Source organism: Xenopus laevis, chromosome 2S (genome assembly GCF_017654675.1).
Source record: "Xenopus laevis strain J_2021 chromosome 2S, Xenopus_laevis_v10.1, whole genome shotgun sequence".
Lineage (NCBI taxonomy): Eukaryota > Metazoa > Chordata > Amphibia > Anura > Pipidae > Xenopus > Xenopus laevis.
Window position 1 is genome coordinate 36,274,945 of NC_054374.1, and position 21,070 is coordinate 36,296,014.

Sequence of the window (21,070 nt, forward strand, 5' to 3'; positions counted from 1 at the left end):
CCAGAAAAGACTTTTTAGAATTGCTTTCCATGTTTTAATTCTGATTATTATCAAATTCTTTGTTGAAAGATAAATGTTCCTGTCTTTGGGGTTTCAGTCTGGCAGCGCAGTGATCTGGGTGCAGATTCTGAACTGTTACAGTTTGCTACATTAGTCAATACATTTCTTTGCAGCATTTGTGGGTCATTAGCAACTATTGCATCAATTCGAACAGCTGCCTTTAAAAATTAAACTCAGATTCTGCTCAGCAGGGACAAAGAAATGCATCAACTTAATGTATCAATTTACAGTCAGTGCCCCCCCCCCCTTGTAGAGGTGCTTAAGAAAGACATAAGAAGGTGAAAAATGAAATTTTAAACTTCAATATTCATAAAAATGGTCACAAAAATAATAGAAAGTCACTGGAAAAAAAAGTTTATTTCTGGTGAACTATATGAAAACAACGAAACTGAAAAAAGTGTTAGAAGTTGACAAAACCCATTGAAAGTATTATGTAACACAGATCAGCAAATTGTGGACCTCAAAAGTGTTGCTGAGCTACACCTTTTAGCATTCCACTATTTAAAAAAAAAAATTATACTGGACATGCTGAGAGTTATGCTGAGAGTTATGTTTACAACATTTGGAGGGCGATAAGTTGTCTTTCATTTCCCTGTTATTATGCTTGCAAAGAGTTCTGTTTCTTAGCTTGGCTACACTGAAGCTACAGGTTTAATGCTCAATTCTACTGTGTAATTTGTTGATGGTCTCTAATATCAAATTATATATATAAAATTAATATACTGGTATTCCTGTCTGCTTGTTGAAAACGGCTTCTTAGCTAAATTCAGCTTGATATGCTACGTTTCCTGTTTTTATCTAGATGCCAATATTGTTCTAATTTAGATTCTGTCTTAAAATTGTAATATGAAAACTGTGTAACCCCCGTCGGAAGGGCTCCCCCTCTGGCTTCATGTCGGCGTATTCCTGTCCCCTATGAATTTCCTTCCGTATTTACGGACACCCCAGACACTCCTGTAGCTGAAATAGACTGGCTGAGAAAACATTGGTGTGCCACCAGCCATAATATGCACAAACAGCAAGCCACATTTACAGGAAAATATTAGCAATCTCTATTTATAAGCAGTTGCTAATTCAAGCTGTGCCTGACACCAGAGAACAATACACAAAGCAGTAAACTACTGCCAGTATAATGTTCTATCTCTCAATGGGAAGTGGATAACATCTTTTCATTTCCCTTATGGTCCAAACCTTGTGCTAAGGGGAGATAATATCCTGTATTTTTATTATATAACAGCATGAAGCCATTGTGATTGTCTTCTATATATATAATCCTCAGTATTATGCATATAATTCTTTCTTTAACTTCTCTAATTCTCATAATTTTTCATATATACAGCTGCCCAACATGTTTGGTGATCTACGTTCAACCTTCATTGCGCTAATGATTGGATCGTATGCTTCTTCTGCTGTCACCTTCCCTTTCATCAAGGTGAGTATTGCTTAGCAGGCTTAAGCCAATGTATACTGCAAGCACCACTGTATGGCTCCCAATGACTGTATAATATTTGTTAGATCAATTTTAGCTTTTTTCAACATCATAGCCCTATGGCATACTTGGCATTTTTAGCATCACATTACCCTCAGGGAGGACCATAGCAGTTAAAATGACTTTCATAACCTATTACTATCTGCCAGTTTAAATAGTGGGAAAAGTGTGTTGTGACTACTGCAATTCTAGCTGGGAGCTGTTAGAAACACATGGGGTTGCACATGGGGCGTTTTGGCCACTGCTATCATCTGGCACAAAACAACAAACAAAAACATGCCTATCCATTAGCCAAAACATTCAAGTGTTTTGGCACCAAGATCTACCTTTACATAACTTCAGAAGCAACAGGGGCAGTTTGTCTAACTCTGTTTTCTGCCAGATCCTTAACGATGTCCTAGTTGACAAAGCATTTGGCATTTGCCAAATAAAATATTGTTGTAGAACTTGCAAAGCCAGTTTCACTGACAGAAATCTGAGCTCAGTCTTGTGATTTTAATGGATATCTACTGGTGGTTATTTCACATGAGTTTGTGCCACCTTTTTGGGCTATTTAAAACCCAAACCCACTTGTAGATTTCCATTAACTTTTTGTTGTAAATGGAATGCTTCAGGCACTTTTGACTGTCTGTACCCCAATAAAATTAGACCATGCCTCCTATGCTGCTAGTCAACTCTTGTCTTCTTGTTAAGTGAGATGTTGAGTAAGCTTGCTGTCAGATAATTTGAAGACTAGGTATCTTAGACATACAGTATTTGACAGTAATACCCTTATAGAAGCTTGGGTTGAAGAGCAAATGGAAAATAATTATGAATTCCATTTCGGTTAGACAAATACAAGATGCCATGATACCATAATACAGAGTTCATACTGAGCTACAACCCCTATCATTCTATGAGAGCTACTCCCTATCAGCAGTTTTAATTTAGTAATAGGTGTTCAACCACAGGTTGAGGTACCTCGTGTTAGGTTAATGGTAACTGGCTACTAACAGATTCTTTTGTTTCATATGGGACTTTTATTCATTTGACTTGTCTCCACTGGAAACAACACAAACCTGCTTTAGCCGGCTCCCATCTGTCAAGCCTTCACGCATGATGTGCACCTTTTTGTACTGCATACATGTACTACATACACGTGTTATGTGTAGGGATGCACCGAATCCAGGATTCGGTTCGGGATTCAGCAAAGATTCGGCCTTTTTCAGCAGGATTCGGATTCGGCCGAATCCTTCTGCCCAGCCGAACGAATCCAAATCCCAATTTGCATATGCAAATTAGGGGCGGCGAGGGAAATCACGTGACTTTTTGTCAGAAAACAAGGAAGTAAAAAATGTTTTCCCCTTCCCACCCCTAATTTGCATCAGCAGAATCTTTCGCAAAGGATTCGTGGGTTCGCCCGAATCCAAAATAGTGGATTCGGTGCATCCCTAGTTATATGTAAAAACTAGGTCACAAGATTTCTAGACCATTCGGGTGTGCCAATTATTAAAAGAACAGTAGTAAATGAGTTGGCTGCTTTACTTCTTTTCTCATTCATGCATGAGATTATACTAAACTTAAATATAAATATTCATTAGTGCTCCTTTTTCAGGCATTTCCATTAGTGAAGGAAGAATACATCACTGCCTTAAATCACACAGATCCTGTCCATCTGCCTCCTTGTAGTCATGGTTTACAATTATAATTTAGGGATTCAGGAACAATTTAGGAATTACTATTCCCATTATTCCTCAGCAGCCTAACATATGGCAACATATTGAGGATTCCTATTGATTTCCCTTTGATGTTAGAGTAAACACACACACACAATAAGTGGAATTGTTTCCGCATACATTTGTATGATTAGCAGTAATTTGCCTCAACTGGTAAAAGTGGAGAAAAAAAAACGAAAATGTATCCTACCTTAGTTTTGAAAGGGCCTGTACATATAAGTTTATTTAAATAATGGAGTGGTGTATGCAGCACTATAGATAGTTTACATGAAAACAGTTTTAATCTAAATATTTAAATACAGTTTTTCTGAAACCAGTGACTGCAGAGAACTCAGCTAAGAGGTGGGCCACATGGGCTCTTCTTTTCTACATTTTATTCTGGTTAGAAACACTATTTAAATGTATTTGAACTGATTTAAACATAAAGTAGAAGCTGGTCTATATACAAGTGTTTTCATATGCTCTTGCTCTTCTACACTTGCTTTACACTTAAATACACACAACTGTGTCCAGATGCTCTTCTGCTGGGTATAAATATGCACACAATGATTTCCAGTTGCTCTTGTATTGCATTTAAATATACACAATCATTTCCATTTGCATTTCAGTGACCTCAACTTAAGGGCCCTTACACTGAGGCACTTACAACTGTGATCCCAGGGATGTTTTTTATGTGAGTTCCACAGTATGGGAAATCAGAAGTTAAAGGGGTTGTTCACCTTGAAATCAACTTTTAGTATTATTTAGAGATTGATCTTCTGAGACTATTTGCAATTGGTTTTAATTTTTTATTATTTGTGATTTTTTTTAGTTATTTAGCCTTTTTTTTAGCAGCTCTCCAGATTGCCGCATCAGCTAACTGGTTGCTAAGGTTCAAGTTACCCTAGCAACCATTCACTGATTTGAATAAAAGACTGGAATATGAATAGGAGAGGCCTGAACAGAAATATGAGTAATAAAAGTAGCAACAGCAATACATTTGTAGCCCTAAAGAGCATTTTGTTTTTTAGATGGGGACAGTGACCCCCATTTGAAAGCTGGTAAGAGTCAGAATTTGAAGGCAAATAATTCAAAAACTTTGAAAATAACAAAATGAAGGCCAATTTAAAAGTTGCTTAGAATTAGCCATTCTATAACATACTAAAAGTTAAAATAAAGGCGAACATCTCTGTGGGGGCTGTACCTACAGGAGTGCACTGAAATGCCAAATGCAGATGAAATGCAACATGGATGTCGGCATTGAGAATGTGTGCTGTGTATATTCATAGCTCCTGTAGGCAGGGGAACCCTGAAATTAACACGTGTCTTCAGGACTATTGGAATATAGTGCAGTATTTCTCTTTCTAGTTATTGTTGCAACATTTGTGATAGCACACTCGAGATTAAGGGGCTAGTATGCTTCGAATGTGATATGTGTGGCAACAATAACAAGAAAGATAAATACTGCACAATATTTTCATTTATTTGTCTTTTCCTGAGCTATAAGCGCTGGTTCCTTTCCTGAATTCTTAACATATCTGCTGACATATATCCAGAGGAAAAGGGATTTTTGGGGCCGGAAGAGCTACAGACTTCTAGGATAATTTGAACTTCTTGGTACCAGAAATTAAATATTGTGCCCACATTGACTAAGAAAATATGGTGCTGAAACATCTACTACTTTGCATCTTCTTGGTGCAAATTGAGGACCCCTACATTATGCTGGCATTCTAGGGAAAAATGCTGCATTTTTGGTGAAAAACATGTTGAGACTAGAATGATATCCAATGTTCTTTGAGCTTCAGACATTCCAGCTAAAATTGCATTATACCATAACTTTGCTCTGCTCCACCAAAAGCCTACTGAACGTTATTGGATGCAAATATTTTTGGATGGGATGGAAGCTTTATCTGAAATTGCTAAAGTCCAAACATATGTCTGCAGAAATACCATGATCATTTTCATTTTTTTATTTTACCTACAGGTAATATATGATCTCGGTGTGAGTTTTATTACAATCTTGATTGTCTGGGCAGCTTGTGCAGGTCTTGTTTTCTTCAACTGCTTTTTCAACTGGCCCTTGGAACCATTTCCTGGACCAGAAGACATGGATTATACGTAAGAACTACTTTTAACCACAAAGTCTCATTAAAAACGGTACAATATGCAATATGCTAATTGTATATCCTTCCTAATCTCTACCAGTGTGAAGATTAAGTTTAGCTGGCTGGGCTTTGACCACAAGATTACAGGGAAACAGTTCTACAAGCAAGTAACCACTGTGGGGCGCCGGCTTAGTGTTGGAGGCTCCATGAAAAATCCCAAAGAATTGTCAGCCTTGCAGAGCGGAAACAAGCTGTGTTTGTCGACAGTAGATCTAGAGGTTAAATGCCAGGCTGACACTACAGGTACATATTAATGACAACATGCTTTTGGATCTGTGTGGAGTTACATTAAGTACACATTTTTATCACAAACAGTGAATAACCAATACATAAATAGTGTTTAACAATTAGAATATGGTAACCATGTGCCTGTATGTATATGAGGCTGGTCATTTTATCTACACAAAATATACACAGAAATGTTTATCATTATCCAAAAATTATCTTTACTCAACTAGGCTGCAGCCATCCAAAGGGTAGTTTGTCCCAATATACAGCCTTGATCTGTGGTAAACCCTGAACACTGAACACACCCAAGTTTGATTGTACCATGGTAATTATCTATGCAGCAGATTACAGTCAGATAGTGTTACTGCAGTGCCAGCATTGATACCCTTAGCACTCAAATTATTATTATCATTACCCTTTATAGCTCTGACATATTGCACAGTGCGTTACAGAGATTATAAAGACATTGCTCACATCAGTACCTGTGGAATTCACAAGACATGCGATAGGTTGATTTAAATTCTGTAAGACCTGTGTTTCTGTTTCTATGGATGATTTAATTGTAAATGGAACAAATAAGATGGCATATAAATATATGAAATCCAGAACTAATATGTAGTTGTACCATGGTAACTCAAATTAATTAGGAAGAAAGGATTATGTTGGAAGGAGGGATTTTGTGAGCAAAAAGGGGCCTACAAGCATGGAGAGAAGAGGGGATTCCCTGGTGCCCTGTTTCATAATTAATCTAGTATCTATGCAAGTGCATGGATTTACAAAATCAATTGGTTTTAGTTACAAAATTATGATCATATAATTGTTAAAGCGCCATGCTACATCAAGGTTAACCCCATATGGTGGTTCCTAACTATCTATCTCTGGTAATAGTTTTCAAGGTCTGGTACCTCCATGCATGATAGCATTTCTTGAGATAAGTGTCTCCTGGTCTGAGCATTGGTTTCAGTCTGAGGACTTAGTCCTCTCCCGCCCATAACTATTAGAGGAGAGAGATTGTTTTTTTAGATGAACCAGTCGGCATCCAAATATAATGGGAGTGAATGAAAAGTGCAGGTAAAAACTATACATGAATGAAAATGTAGCTTTCTGTATCCATATCCGACAGTTGAGTCATGTTGGATAGAATGCAGATTTTATCTGCGACTTTTCATTCACTCCCATTATATTTGGATGCCTGTGACTACATCCAACTTGTCACCTGTGTTATGTCGTTCCGACACGAACCAACGAAAGACGCCCGTGGAGTTCAGCCCTTAGTCTGGTCAAACCATCTTGTATTCAAGTTACCAAATTAAGTCAATTTCTGTTTTTCTCCTTATAGCAACTCCACCTTTTATGAAGAGTGTGTTCAGTCCAATCCTTTTGCTCAGTCTCATCACTATGTGTGTTACCCAGCTCCGTCTCATCTTCTACATGGGAGCCATGAACAATATCCTGGAGTTTCTAGTGGATGGAGATATGGACAGTGGTGAGTCCTTCCTCATAATGCTGTGATATGTGATCATTTCTAGTGTCTGATTTTAAATAAATGTTGCGTTTTTGGTTATAGTTACTCAATATTGACCCTTCTGATTGGCTCTCTTGTCAAAGCTTACTAAGCTTTCCCTACATATTTACAGCTGCTACGGCTGCATTGCACTTTAGATGCAGAGCCTCTAATGCAGAAATGCCCATACTTTACTAATGCAAGGTCTACTTTTAGTGATGTTGTCCCATTATGATCTACATCCAAAACATTGGAAAATAATACTTAAATATTGATTTATGAGAAAGTTCCTAAACCTGACTGTTTTGCCAACCTGGCTGTCCCATCTCAGCCTGTCAGTTAAAATTTCTAATGCTAATGGGCTCCTGCTGCACAAATATGGCAGCCCCCTCATACAGGAACATGGGAAATCAGACAGATAATGTAAAAAGCATTGTGCAAATAGTTATAAGTAGCTTTCAAAGCCAATATTATGATAGATGTAAAAAAAGAGTTTAATTTCTGGTGTCAGTATCTCTTTAATATAATAAATATCTGAATGAAATCATGAATCAGTGGGGTTATTTAGACAAGCTGTTTGTTGACAGAGTCTTGAGATCTACTGATCACCAGCTTAAGCTGGCCATAGATGTACAGATTTTTATCGTTAGACCAAGTTTATCTTGAAACGATCATCTAAATGTACGATGTCCATCAACTAAAAAGACCATTCAAGCTTTGTTGTCTAGTTGAAGCCCTGCAAACAATTGGACAATAGATAGATTTCACTGTGACCGATGAAAATTTTCTAACCTGCCCGCTCAATTTTCTGACTGATGTCGAACAAAAAAGCATTAGATGCATGATCGTTCCATTCCCACTAAGGGTTAGTTCACACGAGGAGATTCGGGGAGACTTTGTCGCTTGGCGACTAATCGCCTCTTCTTCTGTGCGACAATGTCCCCGAACTGCCTCAGCGTGTCTTCCCATAGGTTATAATGAAGAGTCGCCTGCGCTAAAGCACACACGGTGCTTCATTTTCTGTAGTCACCCGAAGTTGCCTCACTGAGGAAACTTCGGAAAACGCAGTGCCGCGTGTGCTTTAATGCACAAAATCTCGCCAAATCTCTTTGTGTGAACTAACCCTAACCTCACGATACTTTGTTAGGGTTAGGATAATTTGGTTGGATTTCACTAAAATCGGTTGTTCAAAGAAAAATCTTTGCATCTATGGGGGCCTTAAAGGTCTACTGGTACATCCCAATCTACCTTTTGGGCGACCCTGCTCCTATGCCTGTCATGACAGGACAAATCCATGGTCACAGATGCAGGAATTTCAGAATCCTAAACCGCTTTTCTATGGCAAAAAAAAAGTCTATGTTTTTGCATTTTTAACAGAGCCTAATAATTGAGGAATGTGAAAAAAACACATTGACATTTTCACTAAGATTGCAGCTTGTCAGTCGTATAATTGATTCAAGTGCCTTGAAATGAACACATGCCTCAGAATGGAATGACTTGTTTATGCAGATCTTTTCACAAAGAATCATTTGACTCTGCACTGCCCCCAAACGTGGAAATTATTTTTAGCAAGGTAGAAAAAAAGATTTCACATGCTGATCACCTCAGTTACCAACATCCTGCATTGCAAAATGCTTTGTGGCAGAAGTTCATTCAGTATAATCCAGTCTGAACCTGCTTCATCGAGAGCACTGAACTAGCGAGCAGAGAGTCGTTATGAGACTTCAGTTCACTGATTACTATAAGTGTGGGGGCGGTGTAGAGCCGGGAAACCACTTTCACAAACGCACATGCTTGCGGGGGAGGCAAACCCTGTACCTGAAATATGTCACTGAGAAAATGGGCTCAGAAATGGGTTTTTTTTAGCCTTGGTTGTTATGTGACAGATTGAATGCATATCCAGGCCTGGACTGGCAATCTGTAAATTCTGCCAAATGCAACAGAGGTTGCTGGAAGATGCCACAGACAGACATTATTTATTGGGTCTGTGGGGGCTGTCTGGGCCTCTGTGTACCTGAAATGTCAGGGCCTATTTTAAATCTCCGTCGGTGTTACTACATTTGGCCTTTATCTGATTGTTAATGATATGTTATATATATCATTACAGTGTATGGTGTATTTTTCCCGCTTTTTCTTCCTCTATGGCTGCTGGATCACATAATACCTGCTCAGTAGCCTTGCTTTCATGAGTCACTGTTGCATACTATGCTATACTTTTATGGTATATTCTCTACGCTTATTCACACATACCTGAAAGATGAGGTGGATTCCTCCTAACTCGCTTTTTACTCACCTTGACATGCCTTAGTTATTATCAAGTGCAGTTAATTTATTGTTATTAAAGAAACAGAAGTTAGCAAGTCAATCAAAAATAAGAAATAGTTTTTCTAAATGAGCAGTGCTGTATTTCAGAGCTTTCTGGATAACTGATTTCTGTATAATAGATCCCATACCTGTAGTTAAAGGATTGGGCTTACTGATCGGGCAGAATAGATAGAGGTAGGGTTTCCAGCTGTGTGGGTTTCAACTGGACATCTCCATTTGTCAAAGGGCTGTCTGTTAAAAACTGCCATCATGCCCACCCCAAGATCACTGATCCACCCTCATTGCTATCTGCCATTCACCATATTGTTCGGGTTTAGCCACCGGCAAATGCCCCTAACTCTTTACTTAGCCCTCCATGCAGATAATGTCCAGCGGAATTCATGGGCACCATCTTCAGCTGCTTCGGTAATCTTCAGAATGAGACCGGCGCTTCGGCAATTTTCGTGAGTTTCGGCACATGCATTGTTGTCGGGAAACAGAAACTTGCTCCAACTGCGCATGAGCTGCCATGCCAGCCTCATTCCTAAGATTACCGAAGAAAAGAAGATGGCGCCCGTGAACTCTGTTGGACAGAATCTGCACGGGGGGGGAGGGTTCTTTATATTAAGGGTTTGTTTCTCCTTTAAGCAGTATCACTCACAGTGTTTTATTAGCAAGATTTTCATTGTGTAGCTTTATGTTTATCAGGAGCAAACACAACATCCTGTTGCATTAATATTATTTGTATTAGCCTGTGCATAGTTTAGATCTTGTTTTATATCTTTATGTATTTATGTGCCCCTCGCTCTTAAGCCAATTATGTATATCTGCAAAAAGGGACTTATAGGAACAGTAACACCAACAAAATTACACTGTTTTAAAGTACTAATCACACACTTGCAACAAACTTGGGTGAAATGTATCTAGACACATTTCCCCATGTAGTTACCAGCAAACCAGTTCAGATAATGATTGTTACAATGTTGCTAAAAGTAACCTTTAATTAAAGTTGCAATAAAGCATGTTGCCCATAAACACAGAGACTCACTGCTCTTTAAATTCAGAGCAGTGCAGGACCTTGTCCTTAAAAATACAAATAATTAATAACCGCATATGGTGGATTGGTGGAAGCTCTATTAAATAGTAATATATAGTGAATAAAGTACCCCCTCTTGTAAAATATAAGGATATTATAAGTTACCGAGGAGTTTCATGACCATATAAAAACACGAGGCCGAAGGCCGAGTGTTTTTATACAGGTCATGGAACTCCGAGGTAACTTCTAATATCCTCATATTCTGCAACTGGGGGTACTTTATTTATTATAATACACAAATTTCAGTGAGTCATGTGACAGAAATGACATCAGAACTCACCGTTTATAACTGATGACATCAGAACTCACCGTTTATAAGGATATAATTTACAAGATATTCATGGCTTTTGTGTATTATATATTAATTAATTCCCGTACACGGTTGCTAGTAATGTTGAAGTCAGTAACAAGCGATACCTGTTCCCTCCCTTCTAACGTTCCCATACGCGCAAAACCTGCCTAACTACGTGGGGAATCAGTGGGAGCTACTCTCACCACCGTCCACGTATGTTGCCCTACGCGTTTCGCTGACTGCTCAGCTGAGGAATGGTAACTACATGGGGAAGTGTGTTTAGAAACATTTCACCCAAGTTTGTTGCAAGTGTGTGATTAGCAGGTTATATAGATTTGGCTTACTTGTGGATATATGATTGTTGTAGCAACTTGTTTGCTTGAATTGCTAGGTGATAGTGTTTTAAAGTAATGAAAATATCATGTAGTGATGCCCTGCACTGGTAAAACTGATCTGTTTGCTTCAGAAACACTACTATTGTTCATATAAACAAGCTGCTGTGTAGCAATGGCGGAAATTGAAAAAAGTCTATATGGCACAGGTTAAATAGTGGATAACGGATAACACCATTATGTTCTACAGAGCTTATCTGCCATCTGCTTTGTAACTTGAGCCTTTTCTACTTTGAATAGCTGCCCCCATTGCTACACAGCAGCTTATTTATATAAACAATAGTAGTGTTTCTGAAGCAAACACAGCAGTTCTACCAGAGCAGGGCAACACTGCAATATACAGTATTTTTTGATGTTACTGTTGCTTTAATCTAAAAAATGTTCCTAAACAAAGGAGGATTGTGAAGGGCAAAGTTAGTGGAAAGAAGTTGTTTTTTTGAATAGCTGTCCTATGGCAACTTCTGCCCAGCTAAATGTGAACACTAGAGGTGCTGTTACTTTGATGGTTATATAAAATGTCTAATAAGAATGATGGCCTTTTTTCACTTTGAAGTATAAAAGTATTTCCACGGGGAAACCTGTGATGGTTAAACACGAAGTCTGTGGGAAAACCTGGCACTGAATTTATTCTGGGCCTATGTGTAAAAACACATTAATATCCTGCAGTGTCTAGAACAGCATAACCCATAAAGCTGCCTAGTACCTCTTAACACTGTGCATGTTAATATTATCCATCTTACCATAAATGGGTACCCAAAATGTACGAATTTATTTGTAAGAAAAACAAAAACAAACAGTGGATACCGATTCAGTTTTACACTTTCAAACAATACTCAGATGAATTCAGTCACCACTGCTCCCTGGCAATATATTTGTGCTGATAAGAATTGGGTTTCACTTCCAGTTATGAAAAGCTGCTTATTCAGCACCACTCACCAGCACAGGACAAAAAGCTCATACTTTGTTTCTCGCTCTGAGAAGCTCTATCCAGTTCCTTCTAACCATATTAAGTAATCCCTATTGCTTCATTTGCTAGGCTTTTTCCAAGATTTGTGAACTGTCATATATTGGCAGATGTGTGCTAACTAATCTATTTTCTATTGCTCTATCACATGCTGCCCCTTCTTTTGGCCAACACAGTGATGCACACGAGTAAGCCTGGGTAATACAGTAACTGCTACCTTTTTTGCACTAGCAGCTGATCAGAATGAAAGAGAAATTCCCTTCTTAGGGGAATAATTGACATGTTTCATTTATACATCCTCATAAAAAAGAACATGCATAAACACTTTTGCCCCCAATAAAAATAAAACAAAGCAATGGCACTCAATTACACTGAATCTAGTCCAAAGAGTGTCAATGTGTGGGTGTTTTCATAACTTACAATAGCTACCAGACTCTAACCAATAAAAGTACGTGACCAGAAACCAACAGAAACCAGACCCCCTTTCCCGTTATTCGGGTTGAAAAAAAAAAGTTTTTTCAGCATGCACGCCGAGTTTGCGCATGCACGCCGAGTTGCACCGTTTGCGCATGTGCATGGCGCTGTTTGGACATGCACGCCAAGCGACTCCTTCATGCTCCTTGCGTCACAGTCTGACCCTGTGTCTGAAAAGCTTTTGTGTCTGTTTCCAATTATTTTAGCAGACTCCCAAGGGAGCCCTGTACTAAAAACCTGCCAATCACCAGAAGGCAAATACAGGGCTACCCATGTTTAGGGTCAGGGCACGTGCTCAGATTCGGGGAGATTGGTCGCCCGGCGACAAATCTCCTCTTCTTCCTCGTGAGGCAACTTCAGGTGACTTTGGAAAACAAAGTGTTCCGAGTGCCATCCCACAGGCGATTTACATTCTAGCCGGCGGGAGGCAGTTCGGGGAGATTAGTTGCTCTGAATATGCTAGAGGAGATTTGTCGCCGGGCAACTAATCACCCCGAATCTGAGTACGTGCCCTGAACCTTAATGGGCCTATGCATGTCCTTTTTTTATGCCCTTTTTGTGACCCACCCATATAATGCCCAGAAAATAAAGCATTTATAATCAGTAGCAATTATTTTGCCCATGTGGCTGTATAGCTGGCACATAGCAGCATGCACAACATATCACCATGACTTTTAGAATTCGCAATAACCCTGGAATCTTGGGGAGAAATTTCATTGTGGGTATAAAACATGGATGGTCTTCCAACACTCACAGTTGTTTGGGAAACTATTAGGAAGTGTTATATAAAAAAGAACAAGAGAATGCAAGCAACATTAGTGTTAACCTAGTGTAAATGCCATATAGCATATATATATATATACCATATGCTACTACTACCTGATAAGTCTTGTCCTTGAATGCAGAGGTAGAATATTAGCATATAATTCATTAAAGGGAAACTAAATTGAAGATAAACAGAAATCTAGTTTTTTCGCCTTGCCTCATGCCTCTGGTGCCATGGTGATTGTGTTCCAGTTTTGTTTTTTATATACCTTCATATCTTTGGTCTGCACAGATTTAGATTATTTTGTGTTAACTTGCAGAATCCTTTCACTGTAAACCTTATATGTTACTTTTGTTAATATAAATCATTGTATCTTTTTTTTTATTCCAAAGTTTTAGCATACTAAGCCCACCTTATGCGTTATCCCCATGTTAGTACTGTAAAAAAGGGATACTTTATAAATAACTCTGTCTATTATCTTTGCTTTGTACAGTCAGTCTGTATACATCCATCTTTGGAGTGCTGCAACTCCTCTGCCTGCTAACGGCCCCTGTTATTGGATACATCATGGACTGGAAGCTAAAGGACTGTGACGATGGAAATGAGGACACAGACGAGAAGGATACTAATCCGTATGTCATATTATTTGATTTCTTTATCTTATCTGAGAAGTTGTTCCTGACAGGCTCTTCCTGTTATTGTAAAATAAGAATTATTAAAGGGGAGCTCCGGCTTCCAAACCAAAATTTGATAAAGAGGCCCACATTACACAGAAACCTCTAATATACCCATCACAGTTACCTGTTACTTCAAAGAAGTATGAATAAATGCAATTTTCTATGCTGAAATGCAGATTTTTAACAGTTCTTCTCTTTCTGCGTCATTCCTGAATCCTGGAGGGACTAAACACTAATGTTACAAATTGTAACAACTTCTCCACAGCTTAGACAGCATGCAGGAACTACATTACCCACAATGTATTGCACTGTGATGTTCCTTTCCTTATTTAAATCACGTGTGCAGGGAATTGTGGGGTTTGGAGGATGCAGGCTGAGGACAGATGGCTGTTAATACAAAGTAACAGTAGTCAGCCAGCTCAGCAAAGTAGTCAGACAGATCAGCAGAAGAGCAGGGGGCTAGGCTTAGGGAACTGTCAGAAACCATTAAAAATAATGAAAAGTCTGCATATTTAATTGATGTATATTGCAAAGTTGCTTGAAATTATGTTTACTTTTCAAAAAGCTTAAATTATGTTTTTGTGGAGTTCCCCTTTAAGCACAGATTGCTTATGTTTATTGCACTTGTATCATGCTTGCACTTAATGAACCCCTTAATCTGGCACTACGGCAAATCCTTTTGGAATGAATATTAATGGGGTCATGTAATTAAAGGCACTAAGTTTGCCCAAGAGCAGTAACCTATAGTAACCAGTCAGCAGGTAGCATTTACTGATCACCTGTTTAAAAGCTAACATCTTATTGGTTGTGATTGGTTACTGCTCCTGGGAACACTTAGGGGCACATTTACCTAGGGTCGGATATCAAGGGTTAATTAACCCTCGATATTCGACCGTCGAAGTAAAATCCTTCGACTTCGAATATCGAAGTCAAAGGATTTACCGCTATTCCTATGATCGAACGATTCGAAGGATTTTAATTCATCGATCGAAGGATATTCCTTCGATCAGAAAATTGTTAGGAAGCCTATGGGGACCTTCCCCATAGGCTAACATTGGCCTCGGTAGGTTTTAGGTGGCGAACTAGTTTGAATCGTTCGATTCGAAGGTTGTAGTCGAAGGTCGAAGTAGCCAATTCAATGGTCGAAGTAGCCAAAAAAAACATTCGAAATTCGAACTATTTTTCCTCTATCCCTTCACTCGAGCTAAGTAAATGGGCCCCTTAGAGGCACATTTATCAAGGGTCTAATTTTGAATTAATGTGAGTTTTTTTAAAACTCCAATAAATTCGAAATTTGATCAATTTAATTCATTTATTAATAAAATCAAATTTTTTCTACTCGGATGAATTGAAACGTCCGGAAAACTCGAATCGAATTCAATTCGAATTAGAAAACCTCGATTTAAAAAACTTGATTCGTGTTTTTTTCCCGAAAAAAAAACTTGAATGTCAGTACTGCAAACGTTATCAAATTGATCCCTGGACCTCTCCCATTGACTTGTACAGTAATTCAGTAAAGGGCCAGAATATGATAAATCTCGAAATTCAAATGAAAACTCGAATCGAGTTTGGATTATTCACAATTCGAATTTGAGAGTTTTGCCCAAAAAAAAAAAATTTTCACTTCGACCCTTAATAAATCTGCCCCTTAAGTGCCTGTTATTACATTTGGGGGTAAGAGATTTTGCAGTGTGCACTTTCAGCAGAGCATAAATGTCCCCTAATGTGTCCAGCCTATCAGGTCTTTTTCATAATGAGTCAAGTCCCCAGTCTCCTGCTTTGCATGGCATCACTTCATGTTACCGAAGAAAGTTAGTCCAGCACCCACTGTTTCATGAATAAAACGGCCTTTATTGGACCAAGGGCATTACAGCAACGTTTCAGACCAACTGGTCTTTTATCAAGCTTGATAAAAAGACCAGTTGGTCTGAAACGTTGCTGTAATGCCCTTGGTCCAATAAAGGCCGTTTTATTCATGAAACAGTGGGTGCTGGACTAACTTTCTTCGCTAATATTGCCAGTGGAAGGTGGCCACTGGAGGACGTGCACCCAGCCAAAGAAGTGAGTTGCAGTTGTGCTGACTACTAATCTGCTATCACTTCATGTTACTTCATGTTACTTCATGTAACTCCATTTTATGCAAGCTATTCATTCATTTATTTATTTATTTTTTCTAAAGAGATGGAAAGAAAAGAAAGAAACGCGATCGCCACATTCAGAAGATTACAAATGCCACAAGAGCCTTTGCATTTACAAATTTGTTACTGGTGGGATTTGGAGTTACATGTCTCATTAACAACCTACCCCTACAGGTAAATTGGTAGGCATGAATGCAGTTTAATCCAACATATTACATCTGTAGTCCACACCCATGTTTTAACTTTGTCATGCATGAAATAGTTACAGCTTCTCTTGCTAGTGCTTATTAAAGGCCAGTGAAACAGTAATACACATTATGGTTTTCTCTTCTTTTAGATTCTGTCCTTCATTTTGCACACAATTGTCAGAGGATTCATCCATTCAGCTGTAGGAGGCCTCTATGCTGCTGTGTAAGTGTGCATGATACAAAGGACATTGCCCTGTTTGATCACAAAGAATAAAGTATAAATTATAGGTATAACATAGCATATAATCTTCCTTTTTCTCTTTTCAGATACCCTTCAACACATTTTGGCAGTTTGACTGGATTGCAGTCTCTTATTAGCGCACTTTTTGCATTATTACAACAGCCCCTCTTCTTGGCAATGATGGGACCCTTAGAAGGAGATCCACTTTGGGTAAGAAAGGGTTAATCGTATTCACAAGGACTGCAAACATATTTTAGAAATGCTTAGTAAACTTTGTCATTGTTGTTACAGATAAAACTTTTGCCATTATTTACTAAGAACAAGTAATCTGGAACGTTCCAAACTAAAGTGAAATTCCTCATGTTTTTTCACCCGTTCCACTGATTTTATGGCCAGATTTTTATCATCTTTGCATGTGTCTTCCATTTGTTCACTGTTCATTTGTGCAAAATAGGGCACTGTGACCTAACAGAACCTTGTACTTAATGGGGTCACAAGTAAGGCATGCAGGGCCGCACATTAGGGGAGTTATTTATCAAAGTCCAAATTTATCTCTATATTTTCTGCTACAAACTCTGCTTGGGTTTTTTACACTTATTTAATATTACATTTTCCTGAAAATTTGCTTTGTGGGAAAAAAACAGTTTTTCTCTGATTTTTCCATCCGATTTTCACCTGAAAACTTCGGGGTATTGCACGAAACCCAGCGCACATCAAAAAATCATTGGGACTTCTCCCATTGACTTATATGCAACCTCCACTGGTCTGAGTTGCTGGATTTTCAGATTCAGACTTTTCCATCCTCAGGGTTTAACAAATTCGGGAAAATTCGTGATTTTATAAAAATAAAATCTCCTCTTTTTCGGGGTGACTAATCTCCCCGAACTGTCTTCCGCCGACTAGAATGAGCTTCGGATCGATTGTCATCCCGAAAGCAATTTACATTCTTGTCGGCAGAAGGCAGTTCGGGAGATTTGTCGCCCTGAAGAAGGTCAACTAATCTTCGCGAATCTGAGCAAGTGCCCTGACCCTAAAACAGCTAAAAGTATGTTCAGAGCGAGCCTTGTTCATTAAACACACGTATACTGCCCCTTTAAAGGACAAAGCTATATTAAAAGCAACCATAGATCCAAAAATCTGCATTAAAGCAAAATTCTGCTGTTAAAGGTTAAAGGATAAGGAAAGCTCCAAGATAGATTATTGCCAACAGATTAGCCACAATAGTGCAAGCTAGAACGCTATATTTATTCTGCAGAATGCTTTACCATACCGAGTAAACAGCTCTAGACACTGTCTCTGTTTGTTTAGGATAGAAGCTGCCATATAAGCTTGGTGTGACATCACTTCCTACCCGAGTCTCTCCCTGCTCACTTACAGCTCTGAGCTCAGATTACAGCAGGGATGGGAGGAGGGAGGGGGAGAGGAGCAAACAGAGCATGCTCAAGCCCTGCCCAGAAGGTTTATGCTGAAAACAGAAAGTCTGATCAGAAGCCCATGTGTACACAATAAAAGGAAAGAAATGCTGTGTTTCTTTTGACAGAGGACCCAGAGCAGCATTAGTTTTAGGGTTTACTGGTGTATTTATATAGACCTTTCTGATAAAGCTTACTTGATTTTAGCCTTTCCTTCTCCTTAAATGGCATGCAGGGTTGATCATACACAGGCTGAAAATCAATTGATCACCTGTCATCCGTACTCTCTGCACTCTGTTGGCTTGAGTGCAGAAACATGGAGCAGATTTTGACTCCAAAGCACGTATATACGTATGAGTATGTGCCGTGTGTCTGCAACTAGGCCTGTGCTTGCAGACAAAGAAAAGGTCAGGTGTGAACGGAAGAGCTGGTGGCCTGCACCCTAAGTATGGCACTCACCTAATTTGTTAATGACATACAGTGCCTTTTGTTAACACAAACCTACATGTATCATAATAGTTCTTACATCATATTCCTCTATTGTTTCCATAGGTAAATGTTGGCTTATTGGGGGTTAGCATGTTTGGATTCTGTCTCCCACTCTACCTCATCTTCTACAAGCGAAGCCTTGAGCGGCAAAGAAAACAGAAGATCGAAGACTCAAAACTTTACTTGAAAATCAACGGCACTCCGGATCATGAAGCCTTTGTGTGAATAACACCAAAGGCCAAACACTTTGCTCCTTTCCATTTGCACTCTGGGAAGGTATCGCTCCAGTTTAAACAAGTCACCATTTCAGAACAAACTGCAAGTGCTCTATCCTTGCACCATACGTCTCATGGTGCCCTGTCTAGCAATGTTATGTCATTTACCCTGTGTTGTCAAACACACTTCAGTTTGGGGAGAAAAACCGAACCAGAGGAATCGAACACTGACTTGTACAAGATGGGATTAGCATTACTATCAGTAGTAAATTCAGGTATTACATCGATGCCTGCCCAAATGCTATATAAGTTCTACTGACCTGGAAGTGTTTCTCTCTTTAGTAAAGAATGGATATATGAGCAGTAAGCCTTGGACACATGCACAGGCTTTGTACTGTATTATCACGTGGAGAAGCTGGACTACTACACAACTTGTGTGGACTGATTTCTCTGGGTGCTAAGCAAAGAAATAGCAAGAGTCAAGATTGTGGTCACTGTAATATCACATTATAACATGAACAGACTTTGGCTTAGTTCTCTTCTCTTCTTTTGATCCAACATAGCAGCTATTATTATTGACCTTTATTCTACTCTTGCTAAGAAAGGAGTGAAATAAATAGGCAGGATGAGAAAGGGATCTTGTCATTACCATAGTTGTTCCTGTTTGCGGAAGGGGCAATGGTGCTCTGCTATGAAAAAGTTGAGAGATCCAGTTATTTCTGATGCTATAAGGGATTAACCACCACATCGATTTTATGTGAGTCCTAAGTCAGCAGAACCCAGTGAGGTGCACGTTTTCTAGTTGTGCCATAAAGTCCTCATGCAATATGTTAAGAAAGCGGAGCAATACCTGTTGGTTTTGAAATGTTTTTGATATATAACTAACATTATGTTCTGTGCATGACTGGATGATGTATTTTTATATGGATGTTATTTTCTTCTGAGGACTTTCCTTGCGGTGGAGCCAAAGAAACTCCACTTTGGAACAAAATTAGTGAAACCAGGTGACTGTGCAGTTCATGGTCCCTTCACCCATTTTTGGTTTGGAGTTGTCAGATTTTTCCTTTCTTAGCATCTTCTATGAGTGCTTTTTTCTACTTTCCTATTTTCCCAAACATTATAGTCTTCATTGTCCTTGTTGTGCTTAATTCTATCATATTCCATGTGTTTGTAGACATGTATTGCATTGGTCTATTTCTACTGCTTCCTTCTATTTTCCTTTATTTAAGCTGTCATAGTTAGGGGTTTATGATTACTTTATTCCCATCATCCCCGTTTAGTAGTCCTGCTGGTTTGAGACGAGTAGACAGCTGTCAAAGCCCCATACCTGTGTGCAACCTGATTGGGTGACCTACTGTCAGTCTTTTGTGCGATCAGAGGTGAATCTGGGAACATGAATGTTTTGGGAAGCAAAACTCAACTCAGATACATCTGGCATCAGGAAAACACAAGCATTTGCTCACTGGCACAGCCTGCACAACCACAGATACACATTGGAAAAATTATTTCCAGGCCGGGGGCAATTCAGTTGTAAAACAGTAACCGTCTTTATGTTTGATAACAATCATCTGACTCGGAAATGGACAAATCGTCCGCACTATTCTTTAGAACAGGCAGTTTCCGGATAATTGACTGGTAATTGCCAGAACTTTATCAGAAAGGAGAGACAGAGATCAGTTTTCTTGTAAACCCTAGGTTATGTGATGGCAGAATGCAGGTTCTGCTGCTTAATAGATGTTAAGAGGAAATCTATAGCACAAAAGCAATACAAAAAAAAAAAAAAAATTATATTATAAATGTTTTCTTTGTTATGTCTAACGCGAAGTTGGCTTGGAAGAATAACCAGAATAAGATATCAGTGCTAAAGCCCAGTGCCAGCTCGGTGTAATCTTGGGCGCATCACTGTATTTCACAGTGCCTCAGGTACAAACAGATTGTAAGCTCTTCGGAGTCTAAATTTATCGTCTGCTTGTACATTCTACATACAGTGATTGTTGGTACTTCTGAGAATAAATCCTTTTTATATAAACTACTATCTATACTGTGTTATGAATATGTTTTTGTTGTGTGTATGTGTGTGTGTGTGTGTGTGTTTTTATATTTATTTCAAGTGAGCGACCTCCAGCTGTCAGAGAGCATTGGGAATTGCTCACAACAAAAGCTAGAGGAGCACTGGATGGTGAAACCTATCTATACACATTTTTAATGGTTGGGGAACAAAGATTATACTGTATATGTTTAAAAAAACATATGTCCAGTTCAATGAAGGGTTACCAGGATTT

At 38.9% G+C, this 21,070-nt stretch overlaps 1 protein-coding gene across 1 annotated transcript in view; it reads left to right on the forward strand.

Annotated features, from left to right (window-relative positions):
* The window catches only part of slc43a2.S (solute carrier family 43 (amino acid system L transporter), member 2 S homeolog), a 45,753-nt gene extending 25,196 nt beyond the window's left edge, over window positions 1–20,557 (forward strand). The window contains 9 exon segments of the mRNA NM_001097830.1: window positions 1,400–1,492; window positions 5,228–5,361; window positions 5,449–5,651; window positions 6,976–7,122; window positions 13,922–14,060; window positions 16,285–16,417; window positions 16,581–16,654; window positions 16,759–16,882; window positions 18,637–20,557. Of these exon segments, the coding sequence (NP_001091299.1) occupies window positions 1,400–1,492; window positions 5,228–5,361; window positions 5,449–5,651; window positions 6,976–7,122; window positions 13,922–14,060; window positions 16,285–16,417; window positions 16,581–16,654; window positions 16,759–16,882; window positions 18,637–18,798 (1,209 nt within the window). The 3' untranslated portion in view covers window positions 18,799–20,557.
* Window positions 20,558–21,070: the final 513 nt, after the last annotated feature.